Genomic DNA, 24,412 nt, shown 5'->3' with positions numbered 1-24,412 from the left:
GCCTCGCTATCGGCACCGAGGCTTGGGTCGGCTTACGAGGGCCGAACTCTCGTGGTCAGTACGACAACTACCTAAACACGTCTCTCCGAATTCATGTTCCTGGGATCTCGTTAGAGACTATCGCGCTGCGAATCTCCAACGCCCTTGTCAACATTCGATTTCAACACCCTGAGGTCGGATGCTCCGTCATCTGGACTACCGACCAAGATCCTCCCTTCATCGTCTATACTTTACCGAGCTCTGACGAAGTTGCCTTGGATTGGGGCCGCAGTCTTGTTTCATCAATTGCAACGGATAAAACTGGGCTTGAAGTTGCCGCTGAACTTTCAGAGGCGCGCCAAGAGAAACCTGAGCCGTTACCCCCGGTCAAAGTCTATGTTGTAGCTCAAGTGCCAGAGACAGGTACCCCACTTGAAATTGACACTCGATTAGACGTGCTCTGTGCATTCAATCACATCCACTGGGACAGCATCAGCTCGCGCATATTCGTCGGTGACTTGTTGCGCGGTGTTGGCCAAAAGTTCAACACTGGCGACCAGAATCTAGCAAAAAGTACTTTCCATCATCCTTGGGGCAAGGAAATCGCCAACCTCAACGAGCCGGTCCTCGACGCATGCAAGACCAACGTAAATGCATTGGGAGAAGATTATGACAAGACGCGAGATGAATTCATGACCGAGTTGCTGAAAAGTGCGGTGAGTAGTTCTGCATATTCTTGGCGGCTTGACCATCCACTGCCCGTCCCAAGCGAACATCGTTTCCGTGGTCACTAACTCCTTGGAGACAAGTTGGGGGCTCCCTGCCATGAATACTGTAGGCACACCTCGAACTATATGGAGAACCTTTGATACAGACGAAAGTCAGGCCATCTCGAAGGCCATAAAGAGTCAACTCGGACCCCAGTTCACCATCACTCACCTCGGTCATGCCGCCATGGTGCTTGCATTACTGCGAGTCAGCCCCTCACTAGGAGATGCCTCGGACGCCCTGTTTCTTTCCTCGCCCTTGCCAGTCAACGGAAGGCGATACTTGAGTGGCAGCAATGCAAGTATTCGCTATGGGTCGTGTCAGGCTGGCGCGTCGGTAGAATTTGCATCTCTTCGATCGTTCGCCATCGATGAGGGAAATCCTGAAGTAGCTAGACTGACACTCGCAAGACTCGCTCATCATGTTAGAAACAGCTATGAGCACTGGCTGAAGAACGAGTTCCAATTAGTCATAGACCAAGCTAAGAGCAACTTTCTAGCGGGGTTTCTAGCATCGTGAGTAATCTCCCTCCCCCGTTTCAATTTCAATGTTTCCCTGGTTCTGAAACTCTTCTGCTTAGAGCGCCTTCGTCCTTCTCACCGACAAGCTTTCCGGTACGAAGTCCCAAACATTGACAGCCTTCATCGAATCAACCCTTGGTGCATTTCTAACACGTCTTGCAACGTAAAGGTCTTCGTCAGCGATGGCATAGTCGACAACTACATTCCAGGGGACGTTTTCGGCTCCAGCAATGAAAAGATCTTCACAGTGGAAAGTTGCAATTTACACCTGACGACTTATTCCTCTGATGTGTAAGAAGACCACAGTCATGATTCCTGGCTTCGTTTGATCTGTCATCCATAGAGCACAGCTGGTTCATGCGTGTGATATCTTCAGTCCCAACGATTGTCACTAACTATTTAGAATATAGGCTTGTTCGAATGGACAGTTTCAAGGGCCAAACTGGTCTTTCTGTCTGTTACAACAATGGACGTCTTGACGAGGACCTCGCCAAGGCTTTCTTGGATGCTATAATTGATTTCATGACGGCATTTGCAACCTGAGTCCTCAATCAGACCCCCTACCAGAGATATGTCCGTAGCTTTGAATGGTAGTGTACTTGAGCTAAAAACAAAAAGAAACAAAGTCGCAGCGTATCCTGTCTGTTGGAGACGAAGTTGGGTGGTCGAATACGTGTCTTACGGTACTTTATTCAAAGAGAAGTGGTACATTCCAGCATTCGCTGATTGAAAATATTGCTATTTTTTGCTGTCAAAAGTGATGTGAGAATATAATATGCTTTCCCCTCCAAAAGAGTTAACCTACTCCCGGTCAATCTCAAATAGAAGCCGATGCTGGCCTGTCACATCTCATTCATTCGCTTAAGAAATGCAATTCAGACGTCGGTGCCAGTGTTGACTGGAGTACTGCGTTGCATCAAGGTCGAGTAGATTGGAAGGATATCTAGACGCAATCTGGCCGGGCAAACATGGAGGTGCCATTGCCCACCCACGATGGATTCACAGCACGTGGAGCGGAGTGTGTCCGCCAAGATTGGCTCGTTATTGGTGCACCACACCCTTAGCTTTGGCTGGCAGACAACAAGATTGGACCAGAGTGGTTCGTCAGACGTCTTCCGAGTGCCTTTGTAACGTACATGCTGGATACAGCCTGTATCTCGTCTTACGTCTCGTTGATGGATGACATGATTTTGTGGACAAAAGTGGTAGACGGCAACATAAATCTCCGGCAAAGGCACCTCAAAGTCCCGGAGACCCTTGTTTTTCGGCGCTGCCTCGGTCATTCTTACCCCGGATTTTGAGATCGGATTCCCTACCCGCCCGGACAGCAACCCCGCACGCGAAGTTTGGGTTCTTTGTGGGTGGGCAGCAAATTATGAACCGACCCTAACGAGAAACCGTGAACCATGATTCGATGGCCTGATGTCTCGCCATCTTTATTGGAGTCGATCGACTGGAACAGGTGTGGGTTTCCCTCTTCGCCGCAGAAACCTAAGAGCCAGGGAACTGGCACAACGTCCAGCCAGTATATGAACGTCACGATTCCCAGGCTTAGAATGACTGGAGCTGGGCTCATCTCGTTGTCTAAGCGCATATTGGCCTGCCATCCATCCAATCGCAATCATGGCCATCATCGGGGCCAAAGAGCATCATGTCGACCCGCAATTGTCGCAAATTGCGCAGAATGACAAGACGATTTGGTACAAGAAGCCGAACCTGCGGTTCCTCTATCTTATTCTCATCCCAACCGGGCTCGGAGTTGAGTGGACCTCAGGCTTCGATTCTTCCATGATGAACAGTCTCCAAGCTGTTTCGTCTTGGTTCGAATGTGAGAAGGCCCCACCATGGTGTTCGTTGCCCTTCGCGATAATTCAATACTGATACATCCGAAATCAGACTTTGGCCGTCCTAATTCTTCAAGGCTTGGCCTTCTTAGTGCAATCTACTCTCTGGGCGCTCTGATGGCCATCCCATTCGTCCCTTACTTCAGTCAGCGTCTTGGTCGTCGACGAACTATCCTGATGGGATCGTGGATCATGGTTCTGGGCGCTGGGCTCCAAGCTGGGTCCAGGAACGTCGATATGTTTTTGGCCTCGCGATGGATTCTGGGTTTTGGTATCCCATTTGCAATCATCAACGCTTCCTCGCTCATCGGCGAACTTTCCTATGCCAAGGAGCGTCCAATTATGACAAGGTTAGCTGGAATCGCTCCTTGTTATCATGAGATGGGGCTTGCTAACTTGTCAACTATGAAGTCTGTTCAACGCCAGCTGGTTTGTTGGTATGGAATCCAAACCCACCAAACGAGAACCCAGGCCGAGAACGTTGCTGATGTATAATGATGAACAGGAGCCATCGTAGCAGCAGGCATCACATTCGGCACTTTCCAAATGAGCACCACATGGGCTTGGAGAATTCCTAGTCTACTTCAACTCGTACCCAGCGGTTGTCAGATTGTCTTTATGCCGTTCTGCCCGGAATCGCCCCGCTGGCTGATATCAAAAGACCGTGGCGACGAGGCTTTCGCAATTCTCAGCAAATACCACAGTGAGGGGGAGAACGGCGAAGAATTTGTCCGTCTTGAGTATGCTCAGATCATATCCACTATCCAGCAAGAGAAAGAGGTCGCCAGTAAATTTCTCTGGGCCGATGTCTTCCGTGATGCCGCCATGCGTCGTCGTTTCATGTTGGCTGGTATCATGGGCTTCTTCACACAGTGGTCTGGCAACGGATTGATTTCTTTCTACATGAAGAAAATTCTTAACCTTGTTGGTATTACGGACAACCACACTGTGCAGAAGTTCATTTTGGGTAACACGTGCTGGGGTGAGTCGTCTTGTTGTCGGCGAATTTCGGTATTCATGCTAATAGCCTGGGAAGGTTTCATCAACGCCGTACCTATCGCATTAATAGCCCCACGTTTTGCGAGAAGGAAAATGTTTCTCACGTGTACAATCGGTACTGCGTGTGTTTACACCGTCTGGACCGTCGCATCGGCCAGGTTCGCCATCGAGCAATCCCAAAAAGCTGCTATCCCAGTTCTGGTCTTCATATTCGTTTATTCGCCGTGAGTTGATTGCGCTAAATTTTATCCTTAACGACAATCGCTTATTTTCTCGTCATAGGTTCTACAATATTGGCTGGAATGCTCTTGCGTAAATATCCCCTACCTCTCCCGTTTCTCCTGTCTCATAGGATGAATCCGAATATCAGACCACTAACCCTACGCAGCTACACTTATCTCGTGGAACTTTTCCCATTCAGTCAAAGGTAAGGCTTTGCTGTTCTCTTCAGTCCAGATCTTCCATCGTTTTTGCTATACTTCCAGGGAAACCTTTGAGGCTAATATCACATATAGAGCGAAGGGAATCGCGGTGGAACAACTTACCGTTCGCTTTGCCGTTTTCTTCAACACCTACGTCAACCCAATTGCGCTCGACTCCATCGGCTGGAAGTACTATATTGTGTATTGTGTATGGATCTTGGTGGAGATCTTGACGGTCTACATGATCTTCCCCGAGACTCAAGGCCGCACCCTTGAAGAGCTGAGTTTCATGTTCGAGGGCAAAGATGTGCAGGACAAGGTTCAGAAGAATGCTCAGAAGGTGCTCCAAGTCGAGCTTGAGGATATTCACGAACGACCGGTCTCACGTGAATCACGGGGTGCGGCTGGAAACACAAAGGTGTAATGGACTTTCTTCGCAAGAAATAGTTTTTAGAGCATAAGACACCTTAGGTCTGTTACGTTCTCACGAGAATAACATCGTACGGTTGCTTGATATTCGCAAAACATCCCGCGAGCTGTGACCCAGGAAATGTAGCCTTCAAGCCAAGTAGCATTGCGTGATCGCTGTGATGTCAAATTTCTGCGTGAGGTTATTTTCAGCCCGACGGCGATCCGCGCACGGAGGCGGGCCGGAAAGCAAACCGCTTTTACAACCAGCTTCGCCCGGAGGTACCTCCGGCGAGGCACCAAGCTGCAGCCGGGCCTGTCTATATTTCCTACTAGGCATGTCAAAGAAACGTGAGCTTGCGTCAAGATAGTGCGGATAGCTATCGGGTACTGCCATGCTAGCCCGGGTGAAATGTATTGTATGATGATCCAAGCAAACCAGCCAAAATCTGGTGGGCCATGTCTCTCAAAACAAGAAACGAAAGACGAAGGATTGCTAATCGTCTGTGATAGCTCTCATAGCACCCAGAAACTGAATGAGAAGTGGAAGGATGAGTTTGTATAGGCTGTCATGTTGAACACGAGGTTACCCAAAGAAACATTAGTGGGCTCGTCTACCATGTCTGGGGCTATATGCTTTCAGGGTCAGATTCTCCAAAACCTGACATCTCTTCGACACCCATTCTGGTTTCATGGGAGTAATCTTGGTGGCTGGGAGTACTACTGATCTTGATCAGATGACGGAAATTGTCTGGCAACGTGAGATGAAGTCGTCGGTCATCAACTCTCCATACATGATCCCATGGACATATGCCTCTCCAACTAACACGTACTTTTCGCCATTCGTATCTCTAATATCGTCGTCGTATCTCGTCTTGGCTGAGCTTTTCCTCAGCAATAGCGGCATACGACTACCGCGAGTAAGCCAAACTTCATCACCGACCTCAGAGGCTGCTGATCCAAGCCCAAGGTAGCCCTTGTCTGTCTCCAATAACCGTCTCCCAGAAGCAATGAAATGAACCACCTTTGACAAGGGATCTTTCATCAAGCTTTCTGACAAAGAGTCTTCGGGAATGGCCATGTCAGAATGTTGGGTTGATGTCTCTGTCAGCATAACCTTGCTTGAATTTCCAATATCTCCATCTCCCATGCTCATGTTATCATCGTAGGTTATGCACTTCTGTACCCACGCTCTTCGACTCTCTTGAGAGTCTTTGAATAGTTTGACGTCTGCAATCAGTGTCGACACGGCTGCATCAACGAAATTCTCCCCTGTTGATTCATAAACACTCTGCCGACTGCTTATATGGCGTAGCCATGTGGCGTTGCTGAAGATATTCTGCCTATCGAACTCCGAACTTTGGGTCTTTGAGACCCTGTCGATGAGGATCCCCTCCAATATGAGAGTAGCGGAACCATGACTCCGGGCCCCTTGGCTGCTCGCTCCATCTGCAGTGCTGGTGGCATCGAATGTTCTCGGGAAATCCGACCCTCGTGCCAGCTGCCTCAGTCTTTGTAGGGAAGTATAGTGTTCAGGACCATGTGATGAGAAGTCTGGAACCCACGACGGCAGATTTGGCAGACGGCCTTCAGTCAGGCCTGCTAGTCCCAGAATGTCGAGATTGGACAAATGCTTGATCAACCAAGTCGTCACCTGGGTATAAACGACCTCGACGGAAACATCGTAACTTGGGTCCACCTCAACCTGATAATTGCGACCCAGGATGCGTTGTATGACCCCCAGCGCGCCGTAAATATGGTCCAGCGGGTTTTCGAAGTTGTAAATCCTTAGCCGGTGGAGAGTTTGCAGCACTTCAGCATGGCGCATAGCTTCGTCTGTGGTAGCCCCCCAGCGCTGTTTCTGCCAATGAGCCATCCCGTTGCTAACCTTCTCACGTCTGAATGCCGAAAGAGAAGTCTTTGTCGAGTTCCAAAGACGATCTATCGTGCCAGGGCGTTTCTTCCAATCCGGGAGGAGTTCACCTAGTGTGTGTATGAGCTTCTCATCCCAACGCACCCGAAGAATGAAGGCAGACAGTTTGTTGATGTCAGACCAGGCGAATTGGACCCTGCCGCACTGAAGAACAATATCCTCAGAATGAGGGATCGCTGCTTCTTGGACAACCCATCCACGCGTGAGCCATCGCTTCTTGAGGAAGAAGTTGAAATACACTGGATATGACTTGCGCCACTCATCGCAGAAATCCTTGCCAAGCAACTGTATGATCTCAGGGTGATCTAACTCCGGCCCAATTTGTTGTAGGAAGTCAGCGTTGCTTGCGGCCCGGGCCACTTCCAATATCTTTGGTATGAAACACCTGACAACCCAGTAGACTTCATAGGGTGGCTGAATTGTGCCGAGCCAGACAATCACACTTCTTGCAGCCTCGTAGATTTGACCCATGAGCTGGACTTGGTGGCATCTTTCTTGGCTCTCTTGTTGGTCTATGCAAATAGCATCGACCCAAAGGTTAAAGCCATTTTCAGGGTAGATCAAACGATCCGAATGATTAGCTCTACGGGATTGGCGTCCGAGCTCTGATGCTTCTGCGTAGAAAGCTATGTCATTCTTGAACTGACGTAGAAAGTCGAAAAGATTTTGGCCAACTCGGAGTCGCCCACCGTCGCATACTAAATGAGTAAACTGCGTCTCTGTTTTTTCTGAAGCATTCGACCCCTCATCAAACTCCGAAGGCCCCCATGTGTATGAAAGTGCCCAAAATGGGGGCGCATCATCAAGCTCGTAGGTCTCTAGTCGTGCCAAGAAGCCTTGTGCGCAGGAACTATCCTGGAAGATCTGCAAAAGGCGGATAGAGCTCTCTGCAGGTAACGCAGAGTATCGGTAAGGAGACAGCCCTTGGGTTTCTCTCACTGCTTCTGCTTCCGTCGCCATTGTTGTTTAAAGTCCTCGAGGGCGGGGTAAAGAAAAGAGCCAGCCGTCGTTGCGTCAGAGAATCTGACAACAAAGTGATAGGTGGACATTTGATTGGCTTACGGCTCTCCACATGGTTCTTCCAGGGTCAAATCCGCGGTGAGCGTAGTGGATAGCTAGCTAGCTTAACGCTGGTGCGCTACGATTAACTACTTAGGTGTGTCATGTTTGTCAAAATGATCATCAATGTGGTCTTCAGCAGACTCTCTGATGAACCAGAAGACTTTTGGTGAATTTACCCCAAATTAGGACTGTTGCTTGGCGTAAAAGGGTAGAGTGGAATGCAGGATAGCACCTTTGCAGAAGTATATCACGCCTTCAACGCCTGTCAGCCCATGGCGCGATACCTTCGGCGGTCCTTCGGTGACAAATCGTGAAATGTCTCAGCCGCAGGGCTGGAAAATAAATGAATCTTGACAGTACAGATACTTTGACACTTGATTCTGAGTCTCCTAGGCCGAGTCATGGGGCTGGGGGCACGATCATACAGGGCTGAGACCATGGCTTTGGCCATGCATGAGAGTGGGATGCCAGGAACGTGAGAACCTCAAAGAAGGCGGAAAGCCGCATTCTGCTGCTAGTTTTCCAAGACATGTACATCATGACTCAGTGCATGTGTCATTCAGGCTGAACCCGTGGTCTAGGATACCTAAAGTGAAAGCCCTACGTAGCTGGGTGCTGGGTTCAACTGCCACGAAGCGCCTTAGCAGAATGTATGGTGGCTGGAGTTCTGAATATCCGCAGACGTTCGGATACACGCCCTTGGCATTCCAGCGGTAGCTGTGGTACCAGCGCAGAAAACAATCCGTTCGAGAGAGTACAAAAGTAACAAAGGGTACTTCCGCCAAAAGGATATGGAAGTAAGACTTCTACAGAAGGACGCACCGGCTGTCATTTATCCTCCAGAGTCAATAGCACTAGCTGAGACTTGTTTCCAACCCCCATATTCCATTTATCTGAGAATTGGTCACAGACATTGCCAATTTCGCTTCTGTGATTTTCAAGTAGATTCAATGGGTTCAAGCTTCCAGATCGTGGGTATCAAGTAGGTACAATGTCCACGCGCGTCCACGCGTATGTTATGGCGACCAGAGCCGAAACTTAAAGTTGTCTCTCACTACTGAAAGCTGATCCAGCATATATTGATTTCTTTAAGCCCAACATTTCTTTCAATATTAGAATGCAGAATCTTCACACACAGCCTCAAAGGCAATCTTCAAACCCCATGGGGCTGAGTTAAGATTAACCTGTCCTCAAACAGGAATAAGCGCTTAGTACGGGTGCCCATTGTAGAACGTATTTGAAATAGGGTGTGACAAATGACGAAAGACCCAAACATGCAGAGAGGTCAGCGCAAAAACACGGCATTCCGCGGTATGAGGAGCGCCACAGATGTTATGCCATATCGCGATGCCGCACGGATTCAAGTGCAAAAAGGAGAAGTACGACGCAGTCAAGTCTGCCTACTTTAGAGAAAGCCCCAGTTGGAGATCGACTGCTTGAACCAAGAGTTGCTAGCTCGTTACAACCGTATGCACCATGAGACAAAGAGGAACGTTGTCTGCATCGTTTCGCCACGGCTACGGTACCTAGTATTACCCAGTGCCATTTCCCCGGGTCCCGGGCCGGGAGCATCCCATGCGCCACCTCGACCCTGTGGGGTCCAAGCATAGAAGCATACGTCGTTGAACGTTCTTTCCTAATTCCGGTCTCCTTAGCGTCTCAATACAGCCTTGCTCACGCCACAGCCATCGAGACTCCTACTTTGGTCGGCGTCGTGCTGCTTTTCGGGAAGCTAGTGAGACATGCTAGACGCCAGAACCGTCTTTCTCCCTGAGACTCCAGGAGGAGATTCGGCCCTTTTTCTTCTCCCATAATCTGGCTGGACGGACTGTTCCCCAGGCTCTGCAGTAAGACCCTTTATACGTGCTCCTAATTTCCATTGGCTTACTGCTAGACTCTCGATGGTTTCTCGGCCCCAGAGATGACGACTTCACCAGGCTTGTGTCTGAGATGTAGAATGCCGTGAGTAGGAACTTCCGAACGCGAACGCTCATCGCGTTGAGAGGTTGAATCTTAATACTCAACATCTTTGACTGACGTGGCTGAATTGCTACTTTGGCCGAGGGCGCCAAGCCATTTTCAGAGTCGACACTTCCAGTGTTGTGTTTCCCGTCAGAATTGCAAATTGTTCCAGACATACAGTAGCTTGTGTTTAAATCATGCTGTTTCAAGAGATGAATTAATGCTCCCTACCTGGGGTGCTAGTCGATAAGGCATGCTGTCAGTTTGGAAGCAGGCTAGCATGCCATGTCCCGGCTTAATATGATGTGGTCAGGGGTTGAAAGTCTTCACCGTGAATTTGGATCCGACACCCTAAATGCCCGTACCTGCTGAGTGAATGCTGGATCATTGGATGCCTGGCAAAATTGCACTCCTCGACGGAGAAGTTTGGATGTCTTCTGGGGGACTCTCCTCCTTGAGCTCAACTCTGGATGCAGTCAGAAAAGGGTTTGTATATATAATCCGCTATTTCGCTCCTTCCGGTTTCTGTCTGCATCAGTCAGGTCATCGCTCATGAGCCATCGAGAGTTCAACCCTGCAACAACTCTATACCGACAAGTTCCTCTACCTATGGAAGCCTCCATCATGTCTCCGGCATATGTGGTTGACCTCCATAATGATCACGATCAGCCAGGAGATCATATCGCAGTCTGGAATTTCTCTAAATTGTGTCCTGACAGTCCAGTTGGCGATGCGCAAGATTTGCTAGGAGTCAAGGTGGACGTTTGGCTTTCCGCTTGTCAAAGAAATCGTACATTCACTATCAAGATCAAGAACGATACCGATCATACTTGTTTGTTGCACCCGGAAAACTGTCAGGGGTTTGACATTTACTGAAGCGAATTCTGTCCAGCAGATGGAGTGGAGGTGTCGTCTCCTTCCTCTCCGAAGCTAGACGTTTTACATCTCCAAACCGTGCATTTTCCCGGGGGTGAGAACCAAACCAGCCACCCTAGTAGCAGTGACACATTCACTATTCCTGAGCTTTTACTAAACTGAACTTACCAAAAGACCTAGTTTACAGCTCATCAATGATGGATCAATCCTCCATGATTGCCCGTGATGGGTCATTTGGAAATGGAATTGGCGGAACCAGCGGAAGCCACCACTCGTCACTTACTCCGCAGATCCTCATCGGCATCTTCAACCATGCCATCGATGAGGACTTGAATCTCGAGAACATTGCGAGAGAAATCAGAGCCTGCAAAATGGACTTTGGATTCTGTGCCTCAGTCAGCGGTCCTACGGCTAGCATCCATGTCGACGTTGATGGGAAACCTACAGCGACGTACAACGCCACCCAGGCTGACATTGTAGCCTGGCATGCTGCTCAAAAGCGACGGCCGCAAAGTCTCATCATGACTGAAGTAAACGCTGTAGCTGAGAGTTCATATGGGCTGCAATCTCTGATGTGAGACCTTATTAAACCCTATTGACAAGAATGAGATTTCGCTAACCGCAAGTCTTAGTGACAAGCTACCCGGGCTCGCAAAGTCTATCGACTGGGATGCTCCAGCTGATGGCGGAATAGCTGCGACAGCTGAATGGATTGGCTCTGTTGAGTGGCCATTCCCCCCCGCCTCCCCGAGCACCGTCGCCGCAGTTGCCGCTATTGCCAGTCATCTGATTGCCAGAGGCTACTCCTTGAGCTATGAAGCTTGCGAGAGCGCTAGTGGTAACGACTGCAGAACGATCATCATGTTCTCCTTCGGTTCGACTGGCAAAGGAGGCCACGATGGATTCGATGCCTCCAAAGACTGGGCGAGCGCTGTGGGGACACTTGATCAGGAGGGTCCGTCCAGTCTGGTCAACATGGGCTTGCTTAGACAAAACCCTGAAGTCATCGAGTCTTGCATGTCAAAGAGACGTCTGTCTCTTGGGGAGTTCAGAGACGCCCTGAATGCTGATATTGATGCCAGCACAAGTATCGCTAACAGATATACTATGCTGTGAGCTATGGTGTTATTGAGGGGTAGGCAGCTCGGGAATGTCGGTAGCAATTGATTACTTGGTGTCCAGCATCACTGACCACTGGATCTTTTGTGGTCATTTCGATATCTGCTTGGCTTTGGCAATGTTGTATGTTCCTACCTAGCTTATACCCTTCGTACTGCCTAGATAGATGCACCACTCCTGCCGGTGTGCCTTGTTACCACTTCCTACCACCGGAGCTGCCCACTTCCAGGCTGAGGTGGGTAAATGACGAGCCTGGGCTGATCAAGGGTGCCCTGGCAGGCCTGGACAAGAAATTACCCTATATGGCCATCCCGCAACTTAAGGTTTGAACTCATCATGAATCATCGTACATCAACAGCAACGGATCCACTGACAATCTCACGATTGCTTTGTCTGAAGTATCAAGATGCCCGTTGAGTCTGATAGTGGCGCGGATGTTGATCTACAAAAGAACTCTGTAGCGATGCTTGAAGAAGTAGCAAGACAATTGACAGGACCATTCAGCTTCCATACTCTCTTGCGCACAATAGCTCGGCCTACCATGAAAGCCTTCCGTTTCCTCGGCCCCGACAAGGGCCTTGTCCTCCAAGATGTCCCCATTCCATCTGCGGGCCCCGAACAGGCTCTCATCCGCGTCAAAGCCGCCGGGCTCTGCCACTCCGACACCCACGTCCTCCACGGCGGCGGCGCAGCGTGGATGTGCGCGCTGCCCGTGACTTTGGGCCATGAGGTCTCTGGTATCATCACCGAGCTAGGCGACTCTTCAACCACATCATTCAAAGTCGGTGACAGGGTAGCTGTTGCCTGTGTAGGCCATCCGATCCAAGAAAGAAATTTCCACGAAGCTCTAGGTGTCGGCTGCGACGGTGGATACGCCGAATATGCTGTCGTCCCCGTCAAGAATCTTGTCAAGCTTCCAGATCAAGTGGGGTTTGCCGAAGCTGCTGTGGCTACGGATTCCGTTGCTACTGCCTATCATGCCGTCGTCGCCGAGGGTCGAGTATCTGCATCGCACACGGTTGCTGTCATTGGCCTAGGCGGTTTAGGATTGAACGGACTGGCGATTGCGGCACACCGCGGTGCTAAAGTCTTTGGCGTCGATATCAACACGGACAAGTTTGAACAGGCCAAGGAATTTGGTGCCGTCGACTGTGCCATAGACTTGAGTACGTTCTCGGGCGAAACATTCGATGTCATCTTGGACTTTGCAGGAGCTCAGAAGACGGTTGAGGCTGCGATATCCTCGGTGAGGCCTGGTGGGTGCGTGGTGTTAGTGGGGCTTGCGGCCCAGCGCGTGCAAATCACGACGACGGCAATTGTCACGCAGAATGTCTCGCTCAAGGGCTCGACGAGCGCTAGCATTCAAGAGTTTACAGAAGTGTTGGATTTGATCGCATCAGGGTCGACAAGACCGTTCATGAAAGAGATTCCATTCGAGGATGTCGGAAAGGGGCTTGAGCTGTTGGGCACTGGAAATGTTAACGGGCGTTTGTACACTGTTCCTTGACGCGGCAACAAGTTAGAAGAGAAATGCATCCTACCTGGCGGGAATTGACATACACAACTTGTATGAATTAGTGAGAATTCACACAGATGCCACCAATGGTCAAAAAGTACACTGCCTATATCATTTCCCTTACCCAACTCTCACTCTGGCATCGCGAAGCTCAATGGCACATCACCATTGCCAACACAAAGGCTTGCAGGCATTAACTAGGCGCGGTCAATTTCAGGCACTCATGTGCTGCTGCCGGCCCCGGAGGGACAAGTCGGAGAATCGGAGCAGGCCCGAGGAAGGTGGCATAGATGACCGATCATCGGGAGTATCTGAGTCATTAAGACGGGGGCAATGCGGAGCGATCCTTCAAGATCTCAGTCCTTGGGTCCCTGTCACGAGCATGCAAGGTAGCCGGGCATTCTACACAGTAAGTTCGAGTCATCGGCCTGGCATATGGAGAGCAAAAGCCGGCGATGGCATCGTGCGATGCTAGGGAGCAATGCGGCGTTCTGTCCGTTGGGACTTGGCCTGTGATTGTAACCTGGGGTTGGCTCCTCACTCGACGTCACTTGATCATGCCACAAAAAGCAATGATAATCCCGTTTACAGCCGCTCGCTGCGCTCAGTCCCTCTCATGGCGGATCAGTCGTTGGGTAAAAAACATGCAAGTCTCCACCCCCAATGTAAGCTTTCCTGCAAGCTTCGGCGACAAACCGGCCAACGCCCCGAGCTTTCTTTGCAGTCGTTCGGTGCTTTGCCTGCCGGGAATCGGTTTAGAGGGCACCAGACTTGTACGGAGCCGCCGTTGGAGGTTGGTATGGTGCAAATGCGCCGGGAAGGATGCTGGAATGATGTCACCCGCCGGGTTCTGTTGTTCCCGTAGAGTCGATGGGATACGTGCGGTTCAAAACGTGGGGTGTGGGGAGAGGAAACTTGGAGGAGGGAAGGGTGGGGGTAAAGACGATGCAATGGACCCTCGGAATTAAGAATCTAGATTGAAATCTTACATAAGTACTACCTCTATGACCTCTCCAGAATTCAACCTCCTCTTTGGACTCTTTCTGCTGATCTTTGTTTCAGACGTGACGGCAGCGTGCTTGCGCATCTTTCCATAGCAGAAAAGACACAAGACAGTAGACCAAAATGCCAAGTCCAACGGGTGTGCTTGCGAAGTACAGTGCCGCAAACAAGCTCTACAAGGGCTCGTTGCTCAATGCAGTGTGCTTCGTAGCCTCTCTAAGCGTGTTCTTCTTCGGTTACGACCAAGGCAAGTGGAAATGCTTACCACCATTTCTGTACAGCAAGTTTGATAACGGGTTTTCCAGGTTTGATGGGCGGCGTCAACACTGCACGAAACTATGCTGAATTGATGGGGTTTGGTCACTGGGACGAGCAGCAAAAGATTGTTGTCGTTGATAAACCATTGTTGCAAGGGGGCATCGTAAGCATCTGGTCAACCGCTTTGAATGCCTTCTGATCTCACACTTTTTAAGGTCGCCGTTTACTACCTTCCCGGAACGCTTGTGGGATGCCTAATTGGAGGCTGGTTTGGTGATAGATATGGCCGCCTCAAGACTATTGCCGTCGCATGCATCTGGTCTATCTGCACTGCGGCTCTTCAAACCGCTGCCCAAAATGCGGATTGGATGTTTTGTGGTAAGTTGCCACAGTCGCCAACCTTTATTCTGATGTTGAGACACTGACTTGACTGCCAATTAAAGCACGAGTCTTGAATGGCATCGGCACCGGCATGTTGAACGCCATCACTCCAGTCTGGGCAACAGAAGTAGCTTCTCATACATCCAGAGGCAAATTTGTTGCCATAGAGTTCACTCTCAACATCTTTGGCGTTGTTGTTGCATATTGGCTACAATTGTGAGTTTGCTACACCAAGTCAACATCATTGGCACCTAACCAGATGATAGCGGCACGTCCAAGTATAAAGACCCCAATTCATCCTTCATCTGGAGATTCCCCATCGCCTTCCAGATCATCCCTCTCATCGCTCTGTTCATTATGATCTGGTTCATGCCAGAGTCCCCACGGTGGCTCGTAAAGGTAGGCCGAGAAGAGGAGGCCAGGTTCATCTTGGGCAGACTCCGTGGAAACGAGGGCGAGGATGCAAAGGCTGCAGAGGCAGAGCTGCAGGAAATCATCAGCATCAGGAACCTGGAGCACGACACCGCCAAACAGCAGAGTTACTTTGCCATGTTTTTCGGGATAGGTTCAGGCAAACTGCACACCGGCCGCCGTGTCCAACTTGTCATCTGGCTTCAAATTCTGCAAGAGTGGGTGGGCATTGCCGGAATCACGATTTACGGTCCTACGATCTTCACGATTGCCGGCATCAGCTCCGAGCAGCGTCTCTGGGTCAGTGGTGTGAACAACATCACCTACATGGTAAGTCTTCACCCATTTTCTGTTTTATAGTCGGAGAAGCTTAAATTATCTAGTTTGCAACCTTGATTTGCGTGTTTACTATAGACCGTATCGGTAGACGTTGGACCCTGTACTGGGGTGCTGTTGCCCAAGGCATCTGCATGTTCTGTGCTGGAGGCTTGGCAAGAGCAACTCTAAACGCTAATCCCGGTAACCGCTCTGGACTGGGCGGTGCCGCAACCTTCTTCGTATTCCTGTATACCGCGGTCTTTGGTGCGACTTGGTTGACGGTCCCCTGGTTGTATCCCGCAGAGATCTTCCCTCTCCAAGTACGTGCCAAGGGCAATGCATGGGGCGTCGTTGGATGGTCAATAGGAAACGGATGGACGGTGAGTGCACGGCAATTATCCTCGTGTCAATATTTTGTCAATTGCTGAGATCGTTTCTAGGTGCTTCTTCTCCCTACAATCTTCGAGAAGCTCAACGAAAAGACACTTTACCTCTTTGGTGCCGTCAACTTCGTCTCCCTCGTTGTTGTTTGGGCCCTTTACCCCGAGTCGAACCAACGCACTTTAGAAGAAATGGACCTCGTCTTTGCCAGCGACAGCATTTGGGCGTGGGAGGCTGAGAAGGAGTTTGCTAAGCTCAAGGCCGAGAATCCTTCTCTTGTTCACTCGGCACACATGGGTCATGGCGTTGTCGACGCTGAGACTGGTGTGACTCCAAGCAAGGTAGACAATACTCATAAGGAGTAGGCTGCGTTGATTTGGTATGCGCTCATTCTCAGACATCAAAGAAGGAGAACAAGGGTTACTACAGCCCGGCTCTGCGAAAGAGCTTTGTTATGATACCCAAGTAGTTGAGATATCTAGGCTCGTAGCATCACTAGCTACACAGTTCTCGCCATGAAAAGTGACGTCTGACATCCATTTCAGATCATAGATTTTGAGACTTGATGGTAGCAATGGAGCATTATTACTATTTCATTGAAATATCTTTATCTCGGCCCCTAGCTCCAGCCATCGCACCTGGTCAGAAACATCTCCCTGTTCAAATACTACTCTCAGCTGATCCTCCTTCTCCGCAAATTGTTCCCAGAATTCGTAATGCATTGGCACCAGGATATCCGCTCCAATCTCGCGGAACAGCCGCGCAGCCTGTTTCCCATCCATGGTAACCAGCAAAGGAGGGTCTGATGCCGCAACCTCCACTGCACCAACGTTGAGGATCGCAACTAAGACGTGTTATCTATCCAATACTTTGGGTATCTCCTCGAGTTAGACTGTGTCGCTAGAGATGCAAATGACGTTGGGCAGGCCGTTTATCTCTCCAAAAGTTACTTCTTTCACCACAAAGCCAATTACTCCACATCCGGGAAGATTCTGACGCGGCATCCCAGTCACCTCAAAGTTATGTCCTCCCAGAAGAAGTGCCCTAGTTTCTCATGGCTCGAGAACCTTGACACCAGGACGAGGCGCGAGTTTCCGGGCTCCGTCCTGTGCCGTGAGAACCCTACGGTCGTCAAGATGGCGCCGACCGAGTTCGTCCAAGTTATCCGGGTGATCTTCATGACTTAGAAGCACGAAGTCAATAACAGGGAGATCTCTGAGCTTTAGGGCCGGGCCTTTGGTGTTCTTGAGCACGGTTGGGCCCATATCCCACTCTTTGCCGGCCGGAGAGAAGACGGGGTCTGTGATGAAGTTGATGCCATCTATATGCAATATGGCCGAGGAGGCGGTTATGTGAGTGATAGAAAACGATATTGGTAAGGTTGAGGTCATCTTTGCGGTTATCACTGTGGCTTCTGACTGAGGCGGCTTGATCGACGACCGGATGCTGCGCTTTCTGTAAATGAACTGGATGAGAAGATGCCAAGAAATGCGAGTTTGCACAATCTATTCTACTTGGTTGATATAGATACGGTATCTCTAAAATTGAGTCATTGTTACCGGATACATTTGCCTGAACAGCTTCCCTGGCCTTGCCATAGCCTATCTGTAGCCTACCTATTCCATGATTTCGGTCTGACAACCTACAAATACCTGCTCCGGTCAGCCCGACCAGAGACATCGAAGACGGCGACAACTGGGAGAGCATTTTGGCTGATTTTCATCAATTCGAGAGAGGATTTAGTGTCAGCAAGGGAAATTCAAACAAAAAGCGATTAATCTGCAGAGTAAAACGACCGACTTGCTCGGCTCTGGCATCTGGCGACCCTTCTTGAACTGCTTACTGTTCTGCTCAGCCACAATCAACCAGTCTCTGTGGCTCAGTCGGTAGAGCGTTGGTCTCATATTACGTACATATGACGCTAGATCATCTAGGGATATCCAAAGGTCGCAAGTTCGAGCCTTGCCAGGGACATTTCTTTTGCTTTACGGGCCTTTTGCACGATGCCTTGGACAAGACTATTGTTTTTGGCATGTTCTTTCACAAGTACGATGTTGTGTCTTTGAATTTTGAAAGAGCTAGCGCCACGTGATTCTTTGACGTGGAGGATCCCTGGCGAGTGACGCGAACACGTGCCAATCGGGACATTTTCGGATCATGCCTTTTTTTTTATGGCCATCGAACCGCAGGGGTTCCCAGAGAAGCCTGATGAGGTCCTGATGAGGTAAGGTACCTTAGGTAAGGCGGGTGAGTCCCGGATGCCTCCCGCCCCCGCCTGCGACCTTTCCCCTTCCAATGTCACGGTGCGACTGCCACTGCGACTTCCAACTGCCAAACCCCTCCATCCCTCCACATTTCCCACGCCTCCGACACACCTTCGCCTACAAGCTGATCGGTCCATCGTCATTGCCTGGTCCTCCCTAGGTCATTTACGGCTGGCGGTCACAAGGGTCTCGAAAGCGCATATTAAGCCAAGCCTTTGCTGCGACCAACTTGGGCAGTTTGCCAGTGGCCATCTGATGGACCGACCTGTCACAGCTCGCCCTAAACCATGTCACGGACACCTCCCACACAGACGATGCAGCCAGCGCCTTTAGCTCTGACATAATGCATCGGTTCGCCCTACCCCCCTCTCGCCGACACCGACGGCTCATGGCTGGCGCAGACTGTAGCTGAAAGCTCATACGCAGTATTCCCAGCAATTCTTCGTCCCAGCTGAGACATACGCCTATTACCCCGTACTGCCTACGTCCATTCATCTGCTCTAGGTCGCCTACCTAAGGTGCCGCACCTCCCACCACCATCTTTCACCGTTTCCCGTCAACTAGGAACAGCTACCTTCGAGACACTTCTGCCTTTCAGCCTTGAATCATCAGCCTACCAACCACTTCGTCGCCAAGGCACCAGGAGTACCCTTTTCGAGTCACATTGCTTACCTCGCCGACCAAGTGACCGTTGATTCATTGTCAAGAGGCGAAGGCTGCACACAGAGAGACATCTCTATAAAGATCTGTAGGCAGCGCCGAACATCGAAACCATGGCGGCCAAAGACGACGGCAAGAGCCCCGCGGCATTCGCAGACGAGATGCAGAAGCAAACCCGCAAAGAACGTCGCTTCGACGAGGTCGAGGCACAGCTCCCCAACCCAACAGTGCCGACTCTGCAGGCAGCCTTCGCGAGCGCCAGCGGCATCCTGTCGCATCTCGGCAGCTACAACCCCTGGGGCAAGCCCGTGACCGACGACGACATCGTCTGGCTCCTGGACAACACAGCATACAAGCCCTCCCGTCTGGGCAGCTGGCAAGCCGAGTTCGTCGCCGCGATTTTCGAGAAGGAGCCGAAATGCAAGGTGGTCGATATCGTGCAGGGCGTCGCCGAGAAGCTTGGGCTCTCGGACGATGCAGAGGAGCGCAAGACCATTGAGGAGCGTATCATGCCGTTCCTGTGGGACGTGCAGCCGGCGCGACACCTCCGCGTCGTGCATCAGAAGAAGGAGCTTAAGCTAGGTCCCTCGGGCTCGAATGGCATCACTACGGATACACTCAAGATCCACGAGCAGCCCACTGGATCGACGGTCACGTCGAGCGCAGCGGTGCCGCGTGGCGCGACCGGCTTGTTGGAGATGAAGACTTTCTTCGCTGCTCCAGAGGGGTGGGCAATCATCTCAGGTACGTCAATGTAAGCACCAATACCTTGCCACGGTGGTTCACTAACACGGCACTACACAGACATCGACGACACCATCAAGTTGACGCAGACGAGCGACCCCATCGGCATTCTCCGCGAGACCTTTGTCAACGAACCGAGACCAATTGAGGGCATGCCCGAGCTATACCGGAACATCTCAGCACTCTTGCCGCAGGAGTCGCCTTGGTTCTACCTCTCGGCTTCCCCATACAACCTGTACCCGTTCCTGAGGGAGTTCCGCGACAAATACTATCCGCCCGGGTCCATCATTCTCCGCGATTCAAGCTGGAAGACGGTTGCAGGCCTGCTGTCGGCGCTAACCATGGCCACGGAGCAGTACAAGGTGGAGCGCATGAAGAAGGTGCACGAGTGGCTTCCGAAGAGGAAGTTCATCCTCATTGGTGACTCCACACAGTCCGACCCCGAGGCTTATGGTGATATGTGAGTATTTTTATTCCCTTCCTTGAGGCCTTTCGAGCAGACACTAATCAGCAATCACAGCTACCGCGAATTCAAGGGCTGGATTAAGCTCATCTTGATCCGCAAGGTCACTGACATCGCAGCTATTGGTATCTCCGCAAAGAACGAGCCGGAACGTTTCGAGAAAGCTTTCAAGAACATTCCTCGCGACGACTGGTTCGTCTTTGAGAACCCCGTCGACTGTAACAAGATTGTTCGCGACACCATTGCCCAAGGCTGAAGAAATGAGGCAACAAGCTTTTCCGGAACAGGGAATAAATTGAATCGTGGGCAACACGACAGCACGGGAGAGGATGTGTGATGCGAAGGATCGGAGTTTGTGGCGCAAGGAAACATTGTCTTTTCCCGCATTGTTTGGACACGACCGTCACGACTTGGAGCCTCGAGAAGATGTTTAGCGATCCTAATACAACATTTTATCATGATTTGCCCTTCCTCTCCATCGACCGCGCTGTCTCTTCCTTCGCACCGCCTCTTTCGACCTCAATCAACTTCCCCTATCTCCTCCAACCTGACTTTACCTCTTTCTTATGCAGCTCATCGTTGGCCAAGCACGTTCTGGATCCACCGCCACCTTTATCTTCGTTCTGAAATGATTACGCCTTTGTGCCATCGTTTCCCTTTCCAGACGTACGTTTTCGTACGCCTAACGATTAATCCATCCCCAGTCACCGGTATTGTACGGATTAGGCACAGACAGACAAGCATTTGGGAGGCTACGCCCCTCTCTCAGCTCTTCCGTGACCTGTGCCTTTCTTATTTACCCAGCAGACCGGTGGATTAGAGAGCGCAGTGCTCACCTACCTAATCGTGCTTGGAAGAAGTCACGTCGGCGCTCTGGGAAAGGTGGATCAACCCGACACCGCTGCTGCCTTCCGCACAATCTTGAACAAGAGACTTGCTGCCTATAGGGAAGGGACAAGTGTCTTTGGGGGCAGACCCTTTCATGGCTACTTCCCCTATACATTTCCCCTATCCAGAGAGCTTGCGTACCTTGGTCGAGATCATCCAAAATCCGGGTCATGATACGTATCTGGTCTGAGCTCGAAGTCCCGCCAAGGAAAAGCGCTGTTGAGTATTCTGTCTATTCCTTTTCCTGCCCGCCTCCCAATGCTTTGAGATGGTGTAACACGTTTTGTGTCTCGATGGTCCTGCATGAAACGAAGTCTGCCAAGATCCCACTCATTGAGGACGGTTGTTATGGACGACCGATCACTTGCTCGCATTGATTGACGTGAGGTCGAGCCTTCAGCTATAGTTGGCCAATCTTTTATGATTCAAGATGAGGCAGCACACGTTAACCCGACGGCCTGAGGGGATACTGCAGAACATGATACCAAGGCAGGCTGGGGGGAACTTGACATGACTTACTTCTAATGTTGCGGAAGAAGATTTTCCTCCAAAGGAAGGCAGAAGTCGGTTCTTCCGTTGAGACAAGATCTACTCCTTGCCGCATCAGCCCGTAGGCAGTTCCGGAAAGGAGGAAGCAGCAAATGGCATTTCCTGCCACAGGGAGCCACCGGCCTTGGAAGAACTCACTTCTCTCCGTTGGCATGACCCACCGTTCACGCTCACGTCCCGCCTTCACAACTTCACTTCTCTTCCTGACCACATTCAACACCACGAACACCAACTTTGATTTTTTGGGCCAGAAACACTACTTCATTCGTTGTACACAAGTATCAACAGAATATCATCAATCCGAGAGCCTCGTTCTATCCGACAACCCCTACGTCCGTTCGCTACTTAAGTCTGCGCCGAATCGTCCTTCCCACTCGGGTCCGAACACACCACCGCTCTTCGTCATGTCTATCAACAGTAACTCACCCCCTCCTGTATACGAACTCCGGGATATGCAGCCAGCAAACCCGGGCGTACCTGTAGCCTTGGGCGCACCTGCAGTCCCAGACGTACCTGAAGTACCGGGCCCAATCGCAGCTGGGACACCGAGCGCCAAGAAATACAAAGCGCTTACCTAGGTCCTCGGCGGTTTCTGGTTTCTTATGTCGGTCATACTTTTTTCTGGCGATGCCGCTGTGCTCTTCTACAGCTACGTCAAGGGCAACCACGACAGTACACAGTTCTTCTTCTATGGATCAGTCGGCGCTCTTCTCGATGGATTCCTCGCCGCAAACACGATGTATGATTTGCTTCGACAGCGCAATGGAACTTTCAAGCATAGTCTTTTGTGCATATCCTGGACTCATTTCTTCGCGACCAGTGGCATCAACGTACTTATCGTTATGGTTTGCCTCAGCAGCTTCAGGTCTCACAATCTCAGAAGCGACTGCTGGGTGTTAGCCTCTCATTGCAACACATTGGCGGCGTCCCTCGTCTCCATTTTGCCACTTTACCGGACTCTTTTCAAGAGTGAACCCGGCCGCTGCGAGTGTATGAATGGTGTGCAGGCTCCTGGCGATGTGGTATGATTGCGGTTAGGCGGATCTGGACGGGTACATAGCTGAACCCTGACGAGGCAATGGCGTGAGTGGGATCCCAACGAGCACATCCTCAACCTTATCATCATATGTGACTTCGTGATGGCTAACACATTTGAAACCAGATCATGACAATCTTGCAATGCTTTCCGGAGTACTAGTTCGAGCGATGGTTGACGCAGAAGAATAACGACGTGTGGCAATGGACGGCTTCCAGGGCAAGGGATGAGAGTCGCCTACACAAACAGCGAAAGCATGAGTTATTGTTTGCATGGAAACAATATGTAAGATAGCGTTCAGACATTTGCATAGCCGTACAAACAACAAAGTCTGTCTGTTGGGAAAGCTCGGCCATTCTGCGCTGGAGTCTTGATTCTTCCCCGATGAATGTCATGAAGCAAATGTCTGACAAAACATTACGCTCTCTCAGACTTAACATCGATCGCGACTAGTTAAAATGCCTTGAATGCACAGAAGTTGAACGAGCAGTATCTTAATAATTTTTTCCAGAAAGGTAGATATTATCCTCTCTTTGTCAAAGCATGAGCATGTAGTTACATCGCTAGTCAACCGCTACTAATGATGTGTCTTGCGCACGATTCTCTTGAATTTTCAGCCTGCCTGGATGCACGAAGAGAACTTAGAGTTTAACGACCCTTTACGCCTCTTGGTAACTTGCAGTATAGCCCATCATCCGATAAACAAGGTAAGAAATACCAAAGCTTAAATACAAGGCTTGTTCAGAAGACCACTGGGCATGACGCAGAAGAGGGTGCACTCCCCGACCTCGATCTGGTGCTGCTCGGGACCGACCCACTGCTGGCAGTCGTACCACTCGGACCAGTCCTTCTTGCTGGTCCAGGCACCAGGGCCGGCGCCCTTGCGTACGCAGTTGCGGCCGTCGACGTTGATGATTTGGTTCAGGATGACGTTTTGGCGGTGATTGTTGTATTGGTCTTTTGTGCAGGTGTGTCCTGCGAAGGAGGAGCAGCAGATGTTGATTGCGTGGGAGGTTCCTGCGGCGGCAAGGAGGAGGAGGGGAGTTATTGAGGGGAGCATTTTGGCGGTTTCGAGGGTTCTGGTGAGGGTGACGAGCGGGATGTTGACGCTTGTGAGGAGAAAAGTCTTGGTATTGAGGTGATTATCTACGCCATTCTTGGATAATGGTGAAGCTTTATACCCTTAGACGATTAACTCTAGGGGTCCGCCTCTCGCAATTTCACGACATAGTCGCCATTGTATCCGAAGAGCCGTACAAGCTTTTCTACAAGGACTCGTGGAACCGCTTAGGTCCAAGCTTTCAATCTAGTACGCTTTTATGAGATTCCGTGTAATCTCGGGTCTCGGTCGTGTAGTTTGCGGCTGCTCGGCGAAGGGGCAGAGAGATGATCTAGACGTGTGATAGAAAGGCTAATTGATTGGATACGAGGGAGCGCAGGCCAGAAACTGGCAGGAGTCGTCGCGAGGAAAGCTTAACTTAGGGGACTGGAAAGCTTATGAGGAGTCCGTGCTCTACTGGGTTGACCTTTGCTTTGCTTGCAAATGATGGTGACTTATTTCCTTCACTCCATAAGTACATGTAAATCGCGCAAGATGCTCTGAAGCGCTAGGTCAGAAGATAGCGGTCGTTGGTAGCGACGTTCGAGC

General features: G+C 50.6%; 7 protein-coding genes across 7 annotated transcripts; 5 read left to right on the top strand and 2 right to left on the bottom strand.

Moving 5' to 3' along the window:
• Positions 1-2,891: 2,891 nt before the first annotated feature.
• HER10_EVM0000144 (major myo-inositol transporter iolT) lies at positions 2,892-4,957 on the top strand (the record flags this gene model as incomplete). The annotated part of the gene is made up of 6 exons (XM_035469938.1): positions 2,892-3,096; positions 3,165-3,482; positions 3,621-4,094; positions 4,182-4,335; positions 4,394-4,423; positions 4,597-4,957. The coding sequence occupies 6 exons, from the start codon at positions 2,892-2,894 to the stop codon at positions 4,955-4,957; spliced, it is 1,542 nt and encodes a 513-aa protein (XP_035333634.1).
• Positions 4,958-5,674: 717 nt separating this feature from the next.
• Positions 5,675-7,834, bottom strand: HER10_EVM0011441 (heterokaryon incompatibility protein; the record flags this gene model as incomplete). Its single annotated transcript, XM_035480874.1, has 1 exon — positions 5,675-7,834. One exon carries the CDS (start codon positions 7,832-7,834, stop codon positions 5,675-5,677), a length of 2,160 nt encoding a protein of 719 aa, XP_035334414.1.
• Positions 7,835-10,971: 3,137 nt separating this feature from the next.
• On the top strand, positions 10,972-11,890 carry HER10_EVM0004252 (uncharacterized protein; the record flags this gene model as incomplete). Its single annotated transcript, XM_035473903.1, has 2 exons — positions 10,972-11,348; positions 11,407-11,890. 2 exons carry the CDS (start codon positions 10,972-10,974, stop codon positions 11,888-11,890), a joined length of 861 nt encoding a protein of 286 aa, XP_035333901.1.
• Positions 11,891-12,434: 544 nt separating this feature from the next.
• On the top strand, positions 12,435-13,400 carry HER10_EVM0003766 (uncharacterized protein; the record flags this gene model as incomplete). Its single annotated transcript, XM_035473430.1, has 1 exon — positions 12,435-13,400. One exon carries the CDS (start codon positions 12,435-12,437, stop codon positions 13,398-13,400), a length of 966 nt encoding a protein of 321 aa, XP_035333874.1.
• Positions 13,401-14,448: 1,048 nt separating this feature from the next.
• On the top strand, positions 14,449-16,525 carry HER10_EVM0002205 (uncharacterized protein; the record flags this gene model as incomplete). The annotated part of the gene is made up of 8 exons (XM_035471926.1): positions 14,449-14,658; positions 14,717-14,832; positions 14,885-15,047; positions 15,113-15,266; positions 15,317-15,791; positions 15,845-16,043; positions 16,083-16,159; positions 16,220-16,525. The coding sequence occupies exons 1-8, from the start codon at positions 14,535-14,537 to the stop codon at positions 16,523-16,525; spliced, it is 1,614 nt and encodes a 537-aa protein (XP_035333776.1). The 5' UTR covers positions 14,449-14,534.
• Positions 16,526-16,753: 228 nt separating this feature from the next.
• HER10_EVM0012656 (uncharacterized protein) lies at positions 16,754-17,551 on the bottom strand (the record flags this gene model as incomplete). Its single annotated transcript, XM_035482047.1, has 3 exons — positions 16,754-16,975; positions 17,054-17,173; positions 17,234-17,551. The coding sequence occupies 3 exons, from the start codon at positions 17,549-17,551 to the stop codon at positions 16,754-16,756; spliced, it is 660 nt and encodes a 219-aa protein (XP_035334493.1).
• Positions 17,552-18,469: 918 nt separating this feature from the next.
• On the top strand, positions 18,470-21,034 carry HER10_EVM0011481 (uncharacterized protein). The gene is made up of 3 exons (XM_035480913.1): positions 18,470-19,828; positions 19,889-20,288; positions 20,349-21,034. The coding sequence occupies exons 1-3, from the start codon at positions 19,198-19,200 to the stop codon at positions 20,545-20,547; spliced, it is 1,230 nt and encodes a 409-aa protein (XP_035334415.1). The 5' UTR covers positions 18,470-19,197; the 3' UTR covers positions 20,548-21,034.
• The last annotated feature ends 3,378 nt before the right edge of the window (positions 21,035-24,412 follow it).

The sequence above is a fragment of the Colletotrichum scovillei genome, assembly GCF_011075155.1.
Source record: "Colletotrichum scovillei strain TJNH1 chromosome Unknown Contig00005, whole genome shotgun sequence".
Taxonomy (NCBI): Eukaryota; Fungi; Ascomycota; class Sordariomycetes; order Glomerellales; family Glomerellaceae; genus Colletotrichum; species Colletotrichum scovillei.
The sequence above is the reverse complement of the archived record's forward strand: the minus strand, read 5'-3'. Positions and strand labels throughout refer to the sequence as shown.

Bases quoted from the DNA above. Each gene is read 5' to 3' on its own strand.
- HER10_EVM0011481 (XM_035480913.1), top strand. From the start codon at position 19,198: ATGGCGGCCAAAGACGACGGCAAGAGCCCCGCGGCATTCGCAGACGAG. The intron at 19,829-19,888 runs GTACGTCAATGT...GGCACTACACAG, and splicing joins GGGGTGGGCAATCATCTCAG to ACATCGACGACACCATCAAG. The intron at 20,289-20,348 runs GTGAGTATTTTT...CAGCAATCACAG, and splicing joins CCCGAGGCTTATGGTGATAT to CTACCGCGAATTCAAGGGCT.